The sequence below is a fragment of the Dreissena polymorpha genome, chromosome 2 (genome assembly GCF_020536995.1).
Source record: "Dreissena polymorpha isolate Duluth1 chromosome 2, UMN_Dpol_1.0, whole genome shotgun sequence".
Lineage (NCBI taxonomy): Eukaryota > Metazoa > Mollusca > Bivalvia > Myida > Dreissenidae > Dreissena > Dreissena polymorpha.
In genome coordinates, this window is record NC_068356.1 from 94,943,669 (window position 1) to 94,965,060 (window position 21,392).

At 34.8% G+C, this 21,392-nt stretch overlaps 1 protein-coding gene across 1 annotated transcript in view; it reads left to right on the forward strand.

Annotated features, from left to right (window-relative positions):
- LOC127868120 (A disintegrin and metalloproteinase with thrombospondin motifs 13-like) overlaps positions 1-21,392 on the forward strand; it is a 35,833-nt gene that overhangs the window by 7,708 nt on the left and 6,733 nt on the right. Inside the window, exons 2-12 of the mRNA XM_052409736.1 lie at positions 2,844-2,923; positions 9,520-9,749; positions 10,069-10,158; positions 11,981-12,137; positions 14,030-14,088; positions 15,466-15,548; positions 15,984-16,077; positions 16,967-17,044; positions 17,380-17,537; positions 17,776-17,931; positions 18,887-19,078. Of these exons, the coding sequence (XP_052265696.1) occupies positions 2,851-2,923; positions 9,520-9,749; positions 10,069-10,158; positions 11,981-12,137; positions 14,030-14,088; positions 15,466-15,548; positions 15,984-16,077; positions 16,967-17,044; positions 17,380-17,537; positions 17,776-17,931; positions 18,887-19,078 (1,370 nt within the window). The 5' untranslated portion in view covers positions 2,844-2,850. The remainder of the gene's footprint in view (positions 1-2,843; positions 2,924-9,519; positions 9,750-10,068; positions 10,159-11,980; positions 12,138-14,029; positions 14,089-15,465; positions 15,549-15,983; positions 16,078-16,966; positions 17,045-17,379; positions 17,538-17,775; positions 17,932-18,886; positions 19,079-21,392) is intronic.

The window sequence follows — 21,392 nt, forward strand, 5'->3', positions numbered from 1 at the left end:
AAAAAAAAAGAAAAACGGTATTTGTTTATTTGTATTTTCTGAACTGTATATCCTCTGATGCAATCATTTATATTGTGAAAAAAATGTTTTATTTTATCGCTACGTTATATCATATGTAGGTTCCAGTGAATTAGATTGTCGTTTTTATAAACTAGCCAACAATAAGATAAATTATTTAGTTTGTTGCTTTATTGTTTGAATAACCTGTCAGATCCTCCTAAATACTGCATGTACAAATGTGACTACATTTTTTAAACAATGAGCATGTTACCCATTACCTATTTTGACGATATATGCACTTCCTGAACCAAAACACAAAACTGGGACTGGCCATAGGAGATTCAAAACATATCAGCACTCCAAATCGGTTATTTAATTGACCGTCTAACAAAGTAAGCCAAGAACTGATCTTTGATTAACTATTTATCTTTAACTTCTAACAATATATCACAAACGAACTGTTTATTTCTCCGTTGCCCAATGGTTAGAGTGCTTCCCCACGGATCAGGAAGTTGGTAATCCCAGTCGCGCACTGGGATAATTGTAATGTAGCCGATTTCCCAACACTTTTTAGACACGCATGATCCGGTTTCGAAATGGTTATATTGGGACGAAAACCAATCTGATAGTTTCCTCAAGATTTGATCATAAGTTTGACGTCTATAGCGGTTAAACTTGGTTTCAAATCTTTAACGTGCTGACCTAGTTTTGTCTGATTAGGTTTCATAAAGATTGAATCATAAATGTGGCATATATAATAGTTATGATGTTTTAATAAGATTTGACCTAGTGACATTGATTGATTTCACATATGTCCCAGATTCAAACACTTCCTAGATATTTTTTAAGTACAAATTCGGGAAATATGTCATCAAGATTGAGAAACAAAGCTCAAAGTTTGGTTAAAATGCAAATGTTGATCACCCCAAGACGAAGACGACGAACATGGATTGATCACAAAAGATGAACGTTAGCTCGTTTTGCTCAGTGTAGCTAATATTATCTAATTTATACTATTAACATTGAAATCAATATCCGGTAATTAATGTATATGAATTGAGACATACAATTTTTAAACTGACCTTTGACAGAGGAGCGTTAACAATTATATGTGACACATCTGATATAGGGATTACACATGAAGTTATCTGAAAGTCATAAAAATACAAAAAAATACAGAGTATAAAAAAGTTATTGTCAAACTTTTATTTTTAACTGTGACATTGACCTTTCATCGAGTGTATTAGTAGGTAAACGCTACGTATTGTTTTGTCGTAGGGATAAACATCCAAAATTATATTATGTACTCACATATCTGAAAATTACACAACGGACCTAAAATATTGTACCTTTAACATTAAAGTGTGACATAAAAATCCTGTGTAATACTACAATCTATTTGTAGAAGTTACAAAGCATAAACACAAATGTATAAATTTTGACCTTGACTTGTAATCTTGACTTTTCATCTATGGGCATGGGTGTTATATGTGTCTGTTTATAGATATCCGAGGCTGTATTCAAAACATTTCAAAAACAAAGGGGAAACTAAAATTCATGAACTTTGACCTTGAATTATGACCTTGTTATTTGACCGACGAGTAAATCGCGATACATTGTTTAATCGTAGAGAATAATTATCCAAAGCTATCATAAAATACTCTCGGGTATGTATAGGTTACAGAGCGGACATATAGTAACAAAATCATATTTTTAGAAGCCTAACTTCCCAAGTACCCACCTACAGCACAGTAAACTTGTAGCCGAAGAATTTATTATTTAAAAAAATGTTTTACGTGTTTTAAGCCCCGCCTAATACATTGTCTGCGTTCAACACTAATCTAGTCTACTTGTATCGACATATTGAAATAACGTGCGCATTTTTCTTATCTAGCCTTACCCAAACACAATTTAAATGAACACTTAGTTTGTAATTGTTGTAAAACATGCAAAAATAGATTATAACTAAAATATGGATGAATGTTGCAAATTGCGTCTTACTTGCCCCTATTAGAAATGTGCGATTGTCACGCGGCTGATTACCGCCTGCTCGTACCTACACACTTCTCAATGTTGCCATGCGCTGTTGCTCGCAAGGTTTAATAGAAATCAGATTAGGCTGTAGTAATTAAATGAAATTATTAAAATCAATGAACAGAAACGATTAGGTAGGTTGATAGAAGCCCAAGAAAAGTATAAAACAAGATACATTGGCTAAGCAATTTAAAGCTTCTGAGGGATTCACAAATCACAAGTGAGAACATTATTTCTTTTTTAATATTTGCTTGCAAAACAATGCAAGCGCTATTTTTTTCTAGTTTAAAAATGATATAAGGGCTACTATAAGTTGAACGCGAATATCGGGAATTTTACATAACTTAGGTGTTCCCAAGGCTTGTGTCGCTTCAATTGATTATGTAACGTTCTTTTTATGAAAGATGATCACGATGATGATGTTGTTGTTGATGATGATGATGATGATGATGATGATGATGATGATGATGATGATGATGATGATAATAATAATAATAACCAAAATAATGCTAATAATACTAATAATACTGTAACTACTGATTCTTCTTCTTTTGCTGCTGCTGCTTCTGATGATGATGGTGATGATACATATCATTATTATTATTATAATTATTTATTATTATTAATATTATCATTATTATTATTATATGCCATATAATTATGTTATTTGCCATATACGGATCAATATCAGTTATTTTATATAAAGAAAAGATTATTTATGTATTTATATTCTACATTTAAGTTAAACTAGAACATAAACAATTCAAAAAGTTAATTCGAATCAATGTTAATTGGTCGTTTGGTTTCAGTTCCAAGATGTTCGTCTACGTTATAAGTTCATCCTTCATCGTGTCACTTGTGGCAGTCTGTTGTCAGACCCGAAGGACCCGTAAGTGATTGATGTAATTTGAAAATAATGCAAATGTTTACAAGTGGAGACTCTACTTTTCAGGCGAATTGGTTGGAAGTAAGCTGTATGATGTATGCATATGTTTATTTTACATGTATAAAGTCTATTGATACTTCATCATATTTAGATAACAGTATAACCTGTAAGAACCATGCAAGATGGTATGATTGTATAATGGTAACTTGTGATTAAAGAGGACAAATATTGTAGATCACCGGGTCAAAAGTCAGTATCACATGCGCTCGTAACATTAAATTCGGTGAACAAAAACGAATAAATTCATGTTGACCAGGTAAAATGTCAGTTCGAGTGGAGGAATACCCTGCCTTACTTGTAAAATTATTTCCAGAATTGTCTTTTTTGCTACAACTTGCAAACAACTAAGATTAATACCACGCTTTTCAAGCCAGTTTTGTTAGGTACGATAACCTGATAACTGCCGCATCTGCGCCGAGAAAGAGTTGTATACTTTATGCCAGAGATTTCAGTTATTTACCTTTATTCAGAAATGGACATGTTATGTGAATATCGTGTTAAATGCTCCGTATATAGAAAACAATCAATGAACATTTTTTTAAGTATACGTGTCGCGGAAGAGAATGTTTATGAATGATTAAAGTAGTCCACTATTTGCTGCGTCTTAATTACGCGGTATTTTTGCGTATTTTTTCTTCTGCTGATCTACAAGTATAGTGGAATATCGAGAGTTCAATACACTATCATGCGTCTGTTGCGTAACCTCGTTGACAGTGCTTGCTAGTACAGCGGGGTAAAATTGTACATGTCTGGGCAACGTTCTTTTGTTGTCAACAGATAGCGGCAATCTCTCCTGTATTTTCAATCGCACGGGTGATAACAACGAAATAGTATAAGGTTAATATTGTTTATATTCATAGTTCTCAATTTATAAAACGCTGAACATGAGTTAACCAATAACTACAGGTATACCATAGACAATGACAAAAATGATTTCTAATCGCTAAAACCAAATATATAAAAAAACTACTTAATATAACAAAAAATCTCTTTTAAAAAGATATGCGGCGTAAATGGTGACTTGGAAGTAAAGTTTGAAATTTACGTTTCGAAATAATTTAATTGAAAATAAAAATGTAACTATCATGTTTGTTTCACTTGTTAGTCGCATATTCACCCATGTTATTATAATCAAACCACATATTAGTGTAAGTAGATAAAAATTATACTACGGGAGTTCACATCATATGTGTCCTCACATAGATTATTATGAGTCTGTTTCTTAAACATCGAAATATATCATATGTTAATATTTGATAAACACGCAGTTTTCTTTCGACACGTTTAAAAAACACTCCAAAAGACGCGTCAGGTGAAAATGGGTCTTAAGGCGATTCGGCCAGCGTAGCTCAAGTCCAACCTGTGCATTTGCGCAGTCTTGTCAGAGGCGTTGCTGTCCGCTATAAAATCACTCAGTGTGTTATAGTCTCGTTATGTATCTCCTGACCACACAGAGAGATGATATGATGGGCGCATATGGCATAAGACCCATTTTCGCATGACGCGGGTCTTTAAAATCTCATTGTGAATTGTAAAAGGCAAATTTTAGCGCAATGCTTTTCGATACAAAATTGAATTCCAAATAGCAAATATAGCAAACTGGCAAATAAGGGTAGCCTATCCAGACGTTCATGAAAACATTTGTGGTTAGATAATTAAACGATTTTCCTCTTATCGCGACAATATACTATTTCGGTAGTGTTTGTTTTATCATCTTGAAAGCAAACTGTGCTTATCGATAGTCAATTATGTCTTCCCCTGACGATTTAGTGACCGATTACAATCCCTGAAATTCTGCGTGATGTATTTTTAAGCGTAATTGTAACTGGGCCACACTTACAGAGTAATCCTGAATTTCTTACTTTGAACAGTGCTACATCCTTTACGCTGTGCACATACACTGTGATGCAGCCAAAGGTCAGAGGAGTTCATTCGAATAAGCCTTTGAAATATTCGAATATATACATTCGTGTCTGCTGGTGTTTTTTGAGGCCAAACTTGGTAAAACAGCTATGCCGAAAAAGCGGATTAGTGTTCTATGCCGATCTCAAGGTCAGGGACTGGTTGACACCGTGTGAACTGCTAGGGTAACAATTAATGCATCAACAACAATGTTCGGGTTAACAGGGCTGTCTGTATGACTACCTAATTCGTGAGTTAAAAGTATTGTTCGCAAATGTATTGTTTTATTTATTTTCATCAATTATCTTATTGTATATTTTGAATTTGTTTATGGTGTCAACAATCAAAAGCTTTGTACAGGGAATTTCCCTCGTGAAATTTTACTATTAGTGCCATAGGTATTCGATATTTTAACAATATTCATTTAATATGAAGGCGGTTGCAAATTTTCTTTCATATTTGGTTCTCATTTCATCATACTTTTTGTGCTTTCAGAACGTTTTAAAAGGGACACTTTGTTGTTATTTTGTCTTAGTTATCTCTACAACATGAAAAGGATGATAAACAGTGCACACAGATCTCTATAGGTGCATTAAGACTTACATTTTATAAAATTAAATGTTCATTTCAAACTTGCGATCTGAAAACTATAACCTAATTTGACAAAATGAGTTGCGTCTAAGATTATGCAATAGTAAACAACTTTGAGGCCTTTGGCGCTTTGATTGTTTAACCCAACCAAGAACGGTGTTTGATACCAAATACTTCGTTTCAATTTTGAAATATTGATTTTCGTTATTTTAATTGAATGTAACTTTGATTAGGGAAATACGTTTCGTGTTTTGTTTTATTACTTGTAAAACAAAACAAAAAACAATATAACATTTTGATTTGGTTTGGTTTTCATATTTTGTTTTTGTTTCGGTTATTAGGAAATCGGAATATGAACTAATATGCGTTGATTTTCGTTTAGTCGAATGCACAACGAAAAGATGGTATATACACTTGCCATTTATAACTCCTGTCACGGATTATGGCGTATCAAGCGACTTGTGGTTTCAACTGCATTTCGAAATGAATTGTAAATTATTATCTTTTTAAAGTAAATTGCCATTAAGTCTTATTCCCAGGGTTGCGAGAGAATTTGCATACTTTACTTGCATATATTAAGTTATGTAGTGTCATTTTAATATTAAGGGCTTTTCATGCGTTGAGGTTTAGTTATTTAACCACGATTTAAAGTGGTATTGGAAATTTATCTTTATATCTTGAGGAAATATATATTTGTGATGAGTTTTCACAAAATTAAATCTTCAAAGCAAGTAGCAATATTTAGCTTAGCAATATCAGATTTTTTTAATTTTATAAAAGTGGTATAAAATATATTTTGCTAAATAAAAGAAAGAACATGAAAATGACTCCCGATGATATATACATAGTCAATGATTTTGTCTATTATTTATGCGTGAAAAAAACACGCATGGGTAATAATACACGCATTATAAAAAATATATATACATATATATAGTATTTGATTTTGTTCTATTATTTATGCGTGAAGAAAACGCATGGGTAATAATACAGTTATTATAAAATCGTCACCATGCGCAATTTAGATCTATAGAAATATTTACTAATTAAATTACAAAATCCGAGTTTTTTAGAACGTACAATACTAGATTTACAAACAAATGCAATAAAATAAACACTTAACGTTAGCCTTACCATGTGTTGAATTTATAAGAAATACATACATTTACCACAATATAGTGTGTACTTGTTTAAGTAATACACGTTTATTACTGCTGACAGGCAAATATTTTCTTTTTGTTAAGCCTCTTCGCCAGCTTCGAAATTGATATTCGTGTCTTATTGATAGATGCCAAACAAAATACTTATTTCATTATATGAATGTCATTACATTAATATTATAAAATAACCTGATGAAAATTTTATAACGGTGGATGAAGTTGTAGACTAGCGGCTGTAGGTACTATTATTCTTAATCTAACACGATTAATCTAAACGATTGTGAAAATTTACATAATAAAATATGCAGCAGTTATCGGTCTATGTTGTACAATTGCTGTATGTTTTTATTAATATTTAAAAGTGGCCTAAAAGGCGTTTAACAACATTAACAACACTACCAATAACACTAGATATAAACATGTTGAACGTTCTAACGTATATAACTGGTTGCATTTCATGTCTTTATGTAAGCATTATGAGTATGAAGTACAGGACTTTCTCGGATAGGCGTGGCAATCATTTTAGCACAAATTACAAAATTAAAGAAAAACATGAGCTTTGCTGGAGCAATTTACATGTAAGCCTCTTTAACTCGAGAAAACAGAGTTCTTTATTAACCCTTTGCATGCTGGGAGATGTGTCGTCTGCTAAAATGTCTTCTGCTGAATTTCTAAAATAAGCATTTTCTTTCATTTTTTTCAAAGAATACTATCAGAATAGCAAACAGTTTGGATCCTGATGAGACGCCACGTTTTGTGGCGTCTCATCTGGATCCAAACTGTTTGCAAAGGCCTTTTAAATTCGGTTCCAGCACTCAAAGGGTTAAATTCTATACGGATAATCCATAGCTATTGTTTCAATATTAGTATTTCAAATTATCCCCGGTCTGACGCTTCTATAACGACCGGCTAATAGCGACAAATCTTTGACTGGATGCTACGATTTTATTTTAAAGAGCTTGGGACTATACGTGCCTAGTAACTGAAAATTGAATTCGTTGAGAGTAAACGAATAAATTTATGCTTAAAAAAACTAGGATGAAAATTATTTTATTTGTTTTTGATGATAGTCATCACATTAATTTTCCATGCTTTTGATGTTTGGTAATGACGCTTTTACATCAATATGTGCTTTATAGTTGTTTTCATGTTGACGTCTCATCGTTCAATTGTTTTTGAGCTTTAATATTTATCATGCTTGTTGACAGTGATGTTGTTTTTTAATAAAACGGTTAAAGCGAAAAAACGGTGATGTAGTTCGTTTTTATTGGTGAACGACATTGACATATTTAAATCAATGAACTCAATTAGAATTGTGGTAACCTATGTCGCGGGTGTTTTTTTCCATAAATGTTAACTAAATCTCACCCATATCTACACGAAGTGTTCAGTTTGAATTTATTTTTATTTATCAATATTATATATTGATAATGATATACTGAATAATGAGCCCCGAAGAAGCAAAATCTAGCGCATGTATAATCAAAAGTTCGCCCCTGTAGACACTGTAAGTGAAATTATATTTATGTTTGTATTTTTCATGGCCGTTTGATTTGTGTAATATAAAAGTATGATATATGATACTATGAAACGTCAGTTCCTGTTACTGCTATTGCATACACTCAAAGAACGAACAGCTGCAGTGCCTTCAGCGCTTTTATTTGTTGTGTTGTCATATTTAAAATAAATCAGAGAGACGAGGTTGCTTATTCTATCACGTGTAATAGGTCCCAAGGTAATTGCCTCCAAGAGTACATGTGCGAAACCCCAATTTTATATATCTACTTATTTTATACTCGAAAGTATGAACGATGTGGAGACAACGATTCCTTTTACATGATCTCCATTTTACATCAGATTAACGTAAACTTAAAAAAAATGGTATTTCATTTGTCACATTGTGTTTCTCGCTTTAAACACCCATGGGTTCCGTACAACTGTGAGGCAGGTCGTTTTGATCTTGCACAAAGAATTGAGTGATGTAAATAAAAAAATGTAACATGTTATTGCAATCAATGGCGATTCTATTGGTATATGTTGAGATGACTTTTTCGCTAACTTCTGTTCAACCGTATTTTTTAAAATATGCTATTTCAATTAGCATTTGTTGTGATTGTTCTGAAGGCTGATAATAATTCTTGACATCTTTTTTATTTATTTATACGTTTAGCACTAGGGAAGAACATAATTTAAAAACATTATATTCAATACTTTTAAAGGAGATATGTAAAGTCAACATTTTTTAAGAGTGTTTTGTTTAATGATATTATTAGATTTTCAGAATTTAACCTATAACGTTAATTGCAGTAAGGAATGAACTTTTTCTTTCACAATGTTTTAAATGTTTTACTTAAAGCATGTTTACTTAAAGCAGAAATAAATATGGTCAAACCTTGTACATATCAACGTTCTGCTTTCTAAAGCCGTATGCAAATCTAATATAAGAGTTATATAACAAAGGACTCATTTTGCAAGATTTCATAATTCCATTATCATACGTTACTTCACATTGACTAAAAATGAGATTCGCTGGTTCAAACAGATATTCTCACCTTTTAATAGTTTTGCCCTAAAACATTCCATAAATTTTGAGTAATGGAAGTGTTATTGTTTTATGGTCTTTTAGATCCACATGTATGTTATCAAACCACTGCTGATTCTGTGTTTTATAAAACCAAATTATGACATTCTGTAAACTTGATGATCTTTTGTATCTCCATTTGAAGAGCATGACCGGTTAATAGTTCTTAAGAATCATACATATTTTAAGTTTGCGAATCTGTTTTTTAAACGTTTTTCTTAAGATATCATGTTTGTAGTGAAGATTTCGTCAGAAAATCTTACGGAATTTTAATGAAACGTTTAAATTGCATCATTGTATTGCAGCTTTGAATCAGGCCGTTTGGCTTGAGGATATCACCCAGAACGCCAAGACTCGCAATCTGGACCTGGGGTTGCCGGAAACTCTTCAGTTCATGCTGAAGCGCAGCGGGCAACAAGATTTGACCTTGAATCTCGTGGAGAACAAGCGACTGAACCAGAACGCTCCGGTCTACGAGGTCCACACAGAGAATAGTCAAAATAAACTGGTCAAAAAAGAAACAGCGCCCATTACTGTAAGTTTGGTGGCATAGGCTAATTCATCTCTATTGTTGGCGTGTTCATTTGATATAGAGAAAAGCTGGCGAAACAATTAACGATGATCGCATCCCAGCAACCCGAACGTTAAATTTGACAGAAACTGTGTTCCCCAGTATTGTGAGTAGAATGATACCGACACAGCTACTAAACGCAATGAAGGTTGTTTGATAAGGTTTGAATACAATGACTAAAGAAAACAATAGGCATTCAAAGTTTGTTCTTCTACATGTAGGTGTTATATTATTTTATTCGAATGTCCACGTTTTTCTCATTTGTGTGCCATCTTGGTTTTAGGATGTGAAGTTCTACCTCGACAAGGAGAATGGTGGGTCGTTCATGGTTGAATGCACCAAGAGATCAAAGGGCGCGTGCCGACGAACACTGGTAAGGAACTGTAAAGTGCATAAGCGCTGGATTTTACAAAGTCATTAGAGAAGTCTTAACTTAAGTTGTATTTACGTGCAAATGATAAATAAGCTGTTCTGGTTGTAAATCAATGTTTACAGCGTAGTTTACATTTGTCCATGATTCAAGCAATATGAACTTAATAAAAGCACTTGAATTTCAAAGATCAAAACACCAAATAGACTTATTACACGGTAATTTTCTGATTTTTTGGCATTGTCTTAACTTTTCGCAAACGAACTTTCAGATTACGATTTCTGTTGAAATGAATGCCGCGACGAAGATCATATACGTACATGTCAATCTACGCAGAGGCATTTTAACTGTTACAATAAAGCTTTGACACTTCTAAAGAAATCGATTATGTTTTAAGCATTAGTGTATTTATAAATTATCGGGTCACCGGAGCATGATTCTGGATGCAGTTGACCGCTTACGCGAAGACATTGCATTCGGCAATTTGTTTAAAGCAAACCAAAAACTACAACATTATCTATTCGCACATGAATGAGGTGCATCTATTCACACATGAATGGGCACATGGGGTGCAGAAGAATACGTTGGAAAGATGTGTTCCCATTCCTCTACAGCTAGTTACGCATATACATAAATGTTAGAATATATGTGCAATAAAGCTATTAACACGTAGGACTGACATGGGCTCAATGTTATTTCTGTTTTTAACCAGGTTTTCCGAAGGATAACACTGGTTATTAGATTGGCGAATGTCGGCGGGCAGGCGGGCGGGTGGGCTGGCGGGCGGGCGGAACAAGCTTGTCCGGGCCATTACTTTGTCGTTCATTGTGAGATATTACAATAATTTGGCACATGTGTTCACCATCATTAGACGGTGTGTCGCGCGAAAAAAATACGTCAATATCTCCAAGGTCAAGGTCACACTTTGAGTTCAAAGCTCAAAAATGGCCATAAATGAGTTTGTCCGGGCCATAACTATAACATTCATTGTGAGATTTTAAAGCGAGATTATACGATTTTTTATATGTGTTAAATTGTAATATATTGATAAAATATGTAACAATAACATAGGAAAGAAAAAATATTCATTAAATACGAATTTCATAATATGCAGCAAAGACAAATTAGCGCCCCGAGCCGATTGTGGCGAACATATTTTCCTACAATAACCGAAGCATTCGTCTTTTTATTAGGACCAGAGTTAGTGTTCGTGTGTCGTATGAATATATATCGTTGCAGGAATTTAAAATGAACCGTTAAACTAATTTTAGATTCACATCGTACATGCATGATATACATGCTGGCGAAGTCGACTGTACAGACATTTTCGATTTCAGGATTAAATATCTGGCTTATTTCGCATTTTTCGACACATGTTCTTCTGAACTTTTATTTTATTTTATATTGAAATACATATATAATAAGTTGTTTACATATTTTATATAAATTCATTAATATTTGACAAAATCGTATATACCCGCTTTAAAATCATTTGGCACATTTGTTCACCTTCATTGGACGGTGTGTCGCGCGAAAGAATTACGTCAATATATCCAAGGTCAAGGTCGCCACGACTAAATATAGATTGATTTTGAACCAATGGGGGTTAACCCCATTGATCAGTAACAATACACATTTTGAGTTGGTCTCCATTTATCATACTTTTTTTTCAAATTAAAATCAAGATCGCCAAGAGTAAAACTAGATTGAATCTTACACAAGGGGGGTAACAATGCACATTTTTAATTGTCTCCCTTTATCAGACTTTTTTTTCTCAAATTGAAAACCTGGTTGTGTGACAATTTTGTCCCTTGTTTATTTGTAGACTGGTAGTTTGGTGATTGACAATTACGCATTCGAAATCAACCCGACGCGGGAAATGTTTGAGTCAAGATCACTGGCCGGCAACAAGCTTAATCCCCATATGCTTTCCAGGGTGGTAAATCGCATTGCTATTTCTAGACGGGGTCACATTAGCGAAGGTAACCTATATACATATGTACTGTCTAGTTAAACCATCCACGTAATATTTATGTCTACAGATTCTTCTGTAACAGTGAGGCAGCTTAAATTAAATGATAACCGTTGCCTTTTTGACGATTATTCTATTAACCCATTTTATGCTTAGCGTCTAGAAAAAAAGATCTTGGCAAACAACGTAGACCCAGATGAGACGCCGCATGATGCGGCATCTCATCAGGGTCTGCGCTGTTTGCTTAAAGGAATTTCTGTAAGAAATATTCTAAATATAGAAATAAATATACTAGACATCCCTAATTTTGGAAATAAATTGATCCAATTTAGAAGGATGGGAGAGTCCACTAGGCATAAATGGGTTAAGCATTTGCTGAATATTTAGTACGTCTAACATCAGAAACTGATAATAATATCTTTGGCACAGATGACCTTTGCCCATAACATAAATACAGTTTAGCTTAACTTTGCAACACTTTACCAAAATTAACCAGATAACCTATTATTGTTACCGGCTCATTGTGCAACTTAAAAATGGTAAAATATATTTTCTTTTAAAAAATGTCATATTTTTTGGCAGGTGTACTCTCTTAAAAACAAAAATGCTATTTAATGGCCTCTTATGTCGGTAACATCAGCAGCAATACTATGTCTGTGATGTAAATGCATAATCAAGCATACATCTTTTTAAATAGATTTGCAAAATTGTGTATGCTTGTTTTTGTATTTTACTGTCCAGCGTAAAAGAATACGGATCAGACATACGCAATTTTACATTTAATAAATGTATTTTTTGTGGCGTCGCGTTCGCGTCTTACCATATTATAAGCACGAATACGATGTGCATGTGTATAAGTCTGAATAAACCGTCTGCCTATCTGTCTGTATGTCTGTGTGGGTGTGTGTCTGTTTGTCTGTCGGTCTGGGTGTCTATGTGTCTGGGTGTGTGTATGTCGGTCTGTCTGTCTGTCTGTCTATGTGTCTGGGATGTCAGTGTGTCTGTCTGTCTGTTTGTCTGCATGTCTGTCTGTCTGTTTGTCTGTCTGTCTGTCTGTCTTTCCTGTCTGTCTGTCTGTCTGTCTGTCTGTCTGTCTGTCTGTCTGTCTGTCTGTCTGTCTGTCTGTCTGTCTGTCTGTCTGTCTGTATGTCTGTCTGTCTGTCTGTCTGTCTGTCTGTCTGTCTGTCTGTCTGTCTGTCTGTCTGTCTGTCTGTCTGTCTGTCTGTCTGTCTGTCTGTCTGTCTGTCCGTCTGTCTGTCTGTCTGTCGTCTGTGAAAGTTTGAAGTTCATATTCAAGTGTTTATTCGAGATAGTTTCAAGTTAATGACTATGATAGTTCAACATGTACATTTATATCCAATTGAATTTTAAGTGTATGTCCGATACAGTTCTAATAGCATATCTAAGAGTTTCATGGATATCTGATTTTCTCAAAGGGTATATCTGACATAGTTCCACTTGCATATCTGATATAGTTCAAAACGAATATCAGAGAACGTTTGAAGTTAATTACAGATGTAGTCAAAATTGTATGTCCGATAAATTACAAGCGATATACGATATGCATGCAGTTTCAGAAACATACATATGAAACACCGATAAAGCTAAAGCAGCACATCTATGACAGTTTCAAACACAGACGGCAATGCGTTCGTGTATGTTTCTGCAATAGTTAAAGATAGAAATCAGAAATAGTTTCACATGCGCACCACTCATCGTATCCAAAACAATTGGCAAATAAGTATAGCAATGATCAATACATGAAACTATTGAACAATATCAACAACATTGCACACGGTATTTCTCAAAGTCTTTAAAGGAAAATAGGACATTAGCGATTTGTTTAAAATTAATTGTAAATGACTGAATAGATTTTAATGTATGTATCTTTGGTGGTTTCAGAGCTTGCCAAAGAATTACGACAACTCCTGATGAAGAGCGAGTTGGATGCCTTTACAGAGGTGATGAAAATGGTTCATTTTATTTAATAATAAAGCATGGCTGCTTATATGAAATCAGGATTTATAGATATTACCAAGTAGTTTTTCATCGTGCTATGTGGGTTCTTATTTATACTGAGCAAGCTTCTACATAATTGTATGTATTGCATAAATGGAAGATAAACAAGTATCATGCAAGTCGCACTGTCCGTCTGTATCTCTGTACATGTACGAGTGTCCGACGTGTCAGGCTGAAAATACCTGTCACAGCTATAAAGTTTACTTTAAAGTAACGTGGCACATATTTTAATTCAAAGGATCTATTCACGGTTTGGTACATTGACAAAATTGAAAACAATCGTTTCATATTTGCAAATTGTCTTCGTAGTTATGTTATTTTCGAGGTAACAATATTGCTGAACAGTTTCCATGCTCTAAAATATTCATTACATGCATCTTTTTACGATTTAAAAACCTGTAAATTATAAATCGTAACAAACGCGAACCGATTGAATAATTTGGAGAGTTCTGTTGTTATCTTTATATTTCGTGACACTACCTGGATTGTTTATGTAAAGTATAGAATTCCATATAATGTATATCAGCACGGAGTGGTTTAAGCATTACACTTTTACTCAAAGGATCAATGGTTCGAGCCCAGGTTTGGATGCCTTTTTTTTCTCTATTTTTTTCTTGTTTTATACTGGTATTTTTTTCCCGCTGTATTAACTTAAAGCTTCTAATGATACATTTCACAACATGCCAAAATCTGTGAACAAGTCCCTTTATCCATCATAAGAGATGTGTTGCGTGTAACGCCCGTCCCCTTACGTAAAATGTCAATGTATTACCAAGATATCAAAAGCCAAAATTTCCATAAACAAGCTTGACAGTGCCTGTCTATGCCATAACTTTGCCATATATTGATGGATTTTTAATCAATAACTTGGCGCAAATGTTACCAATCATAAAACGACGTGTGCTTACCACCCGTCACCTTACCTTAAATGTCAAGGTTACATTGATATATCAAAGGTGCAATTTGGCTTTAAAGAACTGCTCCGGACTGTAACCGTTTGTTTACCATGCACTTAGAAAACCACAACTGACCACCAGCAGGATACGGCTTGTCGCTTGTACAAGTCTCCCAACCTTTAGGACCAACGTCACACTAAAAAGTCAAAAGACCAATTTGGCCATGAAAGCGGTATGCCCTATGAACACGTGTATTGCTTAAATGCGTTTTTTAATGTGCTATCATCATGTGCTATCACGTTTCTTTTTTTGTGAATACCTAATCAATGTACCATAACTAACTGTATCCTCAAAAGTATATTTGAAGAATTTCTACCATTTATAAGGATTATTAAAATGATATATTATGTGTTTCAATAACAGACACTTCATCATCAGGAGAGACAATCAACCAAGACGTACGCCCTGGAAATCCTTGTCGGCGTCGACCCTTCCGTCTGGAAAAAGTATGGAGTATAGGGTCTTGCTAGTAAATTGTTCTTTATTAAGAAAGGTTCTTTGCTATTGAATATGACATGACGTTCCCTAACACATCTGCTCATAAGATTTTAAATAATAATAAAAAAGTTATATTACCAAACAAAAGCTCTACGTTTAAAGGAATGTATGCAATTAATAACTGATTCAGAAATTGTATTTTTGTGGTTTTATGCCATATTTTTACTTCAATGTTACGTTTTTCGTTCAGCTCATTACATTTACTTAGTTTTGTTGCAACGATTGAGTAATATACAGTTGATAAATAATAATTTATTATCCCGATATGCTATTTCGTAAAGCACTTTTCTGGAGCTACGATGCCAATATTGTTTTCACCAAGCATTCATATATTACTGGTATTCGGCGTACCTGTCTAAGCCAGTTTCTGTTTACGATTGCAGGTACTACGCAAAAGCTGTTGACACGGCCACTATGACTAAGGATCAGGCAACTGAGTTGTTCATCCGGAAGCGTTTCTCTCACATCATTAACGGGGTAGGATAGATAGCGCGTGTATGTGTGTTTGTGAATGTGTGCACGGTTGTGTCGTAGAAGAACGTTTGGAGTACATCGGGATCTTCTCCATATGACCTCGCCCTCATGATATTTTATTAAGGTTACGGATGGCGGGAGACGCTCCATTCCAGAAATGATTGACCCATTGACTTTTAGAGCACGGTGGCATGTAAAACACTTCACCTGTGTAAAACGTCTTGTGCGAACGATGATAAATAAGTCGGATATGATGGCGAATCGAACTGTGCTATTCACGGTTCGTGAAGCAAATTCGTTAGCACAGACCCGTGTCTACTAGACTGATAACTTCATTTACATAATTACACAAATTTACTAATGAATGCTCGGGCGAAATGTATTGTCATACTGCCTTGTGATATATGTTACCAGTATTCACATACACTTTATTATCTTTCGTAACATTTCTTTTTAGACAATAATAAATTTGAAACAATGTCAATAATGTTTTTGCTCTGTGCGTTCATGCAAAGTTCAACAACAATTTGCGCCTATCATGAATTAGGATGAACACGAACTTGCGGTCTTTAAAAGCTGGAATATTAATAACCAGACTATAATTAAATTATATGGTATATTAACATATGTTTTCTGATAGGCGCTTTACACGATTGACAGACATGTATACGGGTTTATTTATTTATAGTGAATTAATATATATCCGTTTGCATCCGTTGATCTACTTGACAAAAAGCTGGAATTCGGCATATCTTATTAAATAGTATGCTGTATAATGATAGTGCTGTAATTAAAACACAATATATAACAGATTTTATTGACATTTGTATATTATGTCTGGTAGTGATGTTCGCCTTAACCAAGAGTAAACACAATTCTGGTGCCATTTTAGATGAGTCTTCGCTATGAAAGCATCGACGATCCCGAGTTGAGGATTTACGTGACTATGACTGGAATCATCATTTACAAGGTAGGATTCAAAGGTTGAAGATTTATAATTTTTGTTTTCTTGGCTTTCATCCCCATAATCAGTTTTTTTTTCAATTTAGAAACGTAATATGGCAGCATCAGTAGCATCAGCAACAGAGGCATATGATCCCAAATCCTGGTACAATTGGAAGCTTTGGGATTTCACAGCATGGCATTATTTATTATTTTCAAATTATGAATATCCATAGACGCGATGATTATATACACATTTTTTACTCAATGCTGATATTTTGTTGTGTTTTGTGTGTACTATTGCTAATATTTGATGTATCCATTTAGCTTTTATTTGAACAAGTGTCTGGATGTTTTTTTCAGACGATTGCTGCCAACAATCCGTTACCGAATGCTCAAACAGTGGAGACGGTTGAGGGGAGGGAGGTTGCAGATGGCGAATTCTACGCAACAAAACTTGTCGACTGGCTTGCTGGTCTCTCTGGCACACCCGATAATGATCACGCTATGGTGTTTACCGAGTAGGTCGTGACTTAGCATATCCATTATATGCATTAAATCAAACCAGGCATTGGTAACAAAGCAAACCAGACATGCTCGTAGAAGATACAGATAACTTTTAACTTAGTATAATATGTGTACTAGAAACTGATGAACACATTAACATATAATATTGTGTTTGTTGTAATGTAATCGTTCGTACAAAACAAAAACAACCAGATATGTATTGATTATTGTACCATGTATGAAATCTCGTAGATACGACATATACTCGGTTGACGAAGGAAAGAGATCGTATGTCGTGGTAGGGATGGCTGATATGAACGGCGTGTGTAAAAGTAATCGTGTGTCCATTCAAGAGGACGATGACTACTACACAACGACAAGTGTCGCTGCGCACGAATTAGGACACAAGTAAGTTCATATACTAAAAAAGGTACATGTATGTTCTTATGATCAATACAATGTATACGTGTAGATGTATACCTGTGTATAAGAGAGCATTTTTTTGGAATAAACTGCGCATTTAAAACGTAATCTCTCGTTTGCTGCCACCGGCTTGCTACCGCTGTTTTACAAAGACTCGTATAAAAGGACCTGGTCCTCCTCCCACTTGGCGGCGCACAGGCATTGGTTTGTGGTCACCTTACTAGACAGTTGATGTTTATTCAGGAACTTTAACTCCACTCAATAATTACAAAAACACACACCAATAAATGACTTCAAAATAGTTCAAATACATCAATTGTAACTTAAAGGGGTCTTTTCACGTTTCCGTAAATTGACAAATAAAAAAATGTTTCAGATTCGCAAATTTGCCTTGTAGTGAGGATATTTGTGAGGGAACCGTAATACTGAACATTTACCATGCTCTAAAATATCCATTGTATGCATCTTTTGACGCTTTAAAACCTGAAAATTAGAAAGCGTTGCAACGCGAAACGATTGCATAATTTGGAGAGTTCTGCTGTTGTTGTTATATTTTGTGAAACTACAGGGATAGCTTATATAAAGTATAAAATGTATCATTTATCGTATGAGCAAGGATGGCCGTTTGGTCTTAGCGATAGACTTTTACTCCAGGGGTCAGTGGTTTGAGCCCAGTTGAGGTTTACTTTTTTTTCTTTCTTCAATTTTATTCTTGTTTTTCTTTAATTGAACTTTTTATATACATTGTTTACATTTATCAATATAAAGCATTTAATGACAAACTTCAATACATGCCAAAATCTGTGAAAAAGCCCCTTTAACATTGTGACATTCAGCGTCCAAATATTTGCTATATTGTTATATATATGTAAAAAGGCAGGAATGTGCAACCTTTAAAGCATAGCGCTTTGGTGTTAATGCATGCAGTTTTTGGTTGCAGCCTCGGTTCCGAGCATGACGGCGACCCAAGAGATGCCGTCGCCTCGGCTTGTCCCGCCCACTCAAAGTTCCTCATGGCCCCGTCTGTGTCCTCATTCAGTAGCGGCGATGCGTACACGATGAACCCCTGGCGCTTCTCGACATGCTCCATAAAGCAGTTCAAACATTACATCCAGGCTCTGGGTACTGACAAGTGAGTCTGTAGAGGACCTCATGGTGAAAAGAATGTTACAAACTGAGCGTATTAACCCTTTGCATGCTGGGAAATTTGTCGTCAGCTAAAATGTCGTCTGCTGAATTTCTAAAATTAGCATTTTCTTCGATTTTTTTTCAAAGAATACTATCAGAATAGCAAACAGTTTGGATCCAGATGAGACGTCACGTTCTGTGGCGTCTCATCTGGATCCAAACTGTTTGCAAAGGCCTTCAAAATTCGGTTCCCGCACTGAAAGGGTTAAATACAAGCAAAATGATATCTATTCACCGGACTATCATGTTCGGTAACACACGTTACTGCCAGTTCGGGCCCAAAGCAGGCAGAATCAATTAAATAAGTCACACATTAATTGCGCTTCATAGTTGTTTGATTTTAAGGGAATAACACAATGCCTTATATTGGAAAGGCCAATAGATGTTTAATGATTGAAAGCAATTCGGAAACCAATATCAAATGGAGGATAATTTATTGCGATAGCAAAAATAAAAAAAACTTGTTTTCACTTTTACGAATATCTGCTTATATATTTTGGAAATAGTGTATCGACCTGTGTACTTCCCAATCAACCATTCAAACCAAATCAAACGACGCAGTTGCATTCAGATGCTTTTACGCTGTGTGCAATTAAATCCTGTAAACCATTTGCATCGGCAAATCTGACCTAGGAAAAGACTGCACATATTAAACTTAGCCGATTTATGTTAACATTAAGCGAATTCAACACATCCGGTGGTTAGTCTAGTTCATCTTTTTTTCGGAACTAGATTAACTGACGGCCGGATACAGACTGATTAAAATATGAGATTTACATTCCAAACGTAGATAACTTCTAACAAGTCTCCCTTTATTTAATAAACACGTGAGTATCCGTCAGTCGATCTAAGCACATTTCGTTTTCGTATATTTGGATCGACAAAGAGACGGATGTGAAAAAGTACCTGTGTACATCTGTTATTTTACAGCTTTACCATACAAATCATTTGTTTTTCTTATAGAGCATGTGTCTCTTGATATTAACAATTTTTTGTAATTACAATAGCCATATTTATTTAGTTATTATTGTTATCAACGCTTAATAATTATAACAACATACACACACGCAAAAACCAACACGCAAAAACGCAAAAACATATACACGTACGCATGCCCATAACTCACACGCTCGCGCGCACGCAAAGTAAAACCAGCACACGCACACACTCAAACATGCACACACACATGCACGCACGCGCACACACACGTGCGGATACATACGCGATCACACACACACACACACACACGCACGCACGCACGCACGCACGCACGCACGCACGCACGCACACACACACACACACACACACACACACACACACACACACAACACACACACACACACACACCACACACACACACACACACACACACACACACACACACACACACACACACACACACACACACACACACACACACACACACACACACACACACACACACACACACACACACACACACACACACACACACACACACACACACACACACACACACACACACACACACACACACACACACACACACACACACACACACACACACACACACACACACACACACACACACACACACACACACACACACACACACACACACACACACACACAGTACGTTAGTTGATCGACTCATTTTTAATTTTTGAATATAAATCCACATCACATGGAAACCAGGATATGTACACTTGTAATGCTATATATTAGGTAGAAAACGACTTTCGCTATACAGTGATTTTTTTTTCAAAGAGTCATCATCCATTGAACGGTGTCATATATACGTGTTTTTTTTCAGATCACTACCTACATTTATACGATGTTGACAGAACCGTATTTAATCATCATCCCTTAACATAATATTTGTATTTTGCTTGTACATATAACCTTTTGTGTTGTTTTCTTTTAATCTATGCATGTTTGTTTAGAAGAAAAAATCTTCTTACATATGATAATGTTTAGCAAAACACAATGTTTTTCTTTATGAAATAGCTATTTTTGTAACTTGGATGGTGAATTGTTGTGTACAGTGTACTTATCTGACCTTTATTTCTATTTCACTAAAATATCTTATGAAGAAGAGACAAAAACACTGTCTTTATAATTTAATGCCACCTATTTTTGTCAATGAATGATATAAATATTGCGTCGTTGAACTGTCGCGGTCTATATGGGAGCAAAAACGAAAGGATAAAAAAAAGAAAGAAAAGGACTAGCATATTCATGTTTGCTATAAAATTATTATTATTATTATTACTATAAGC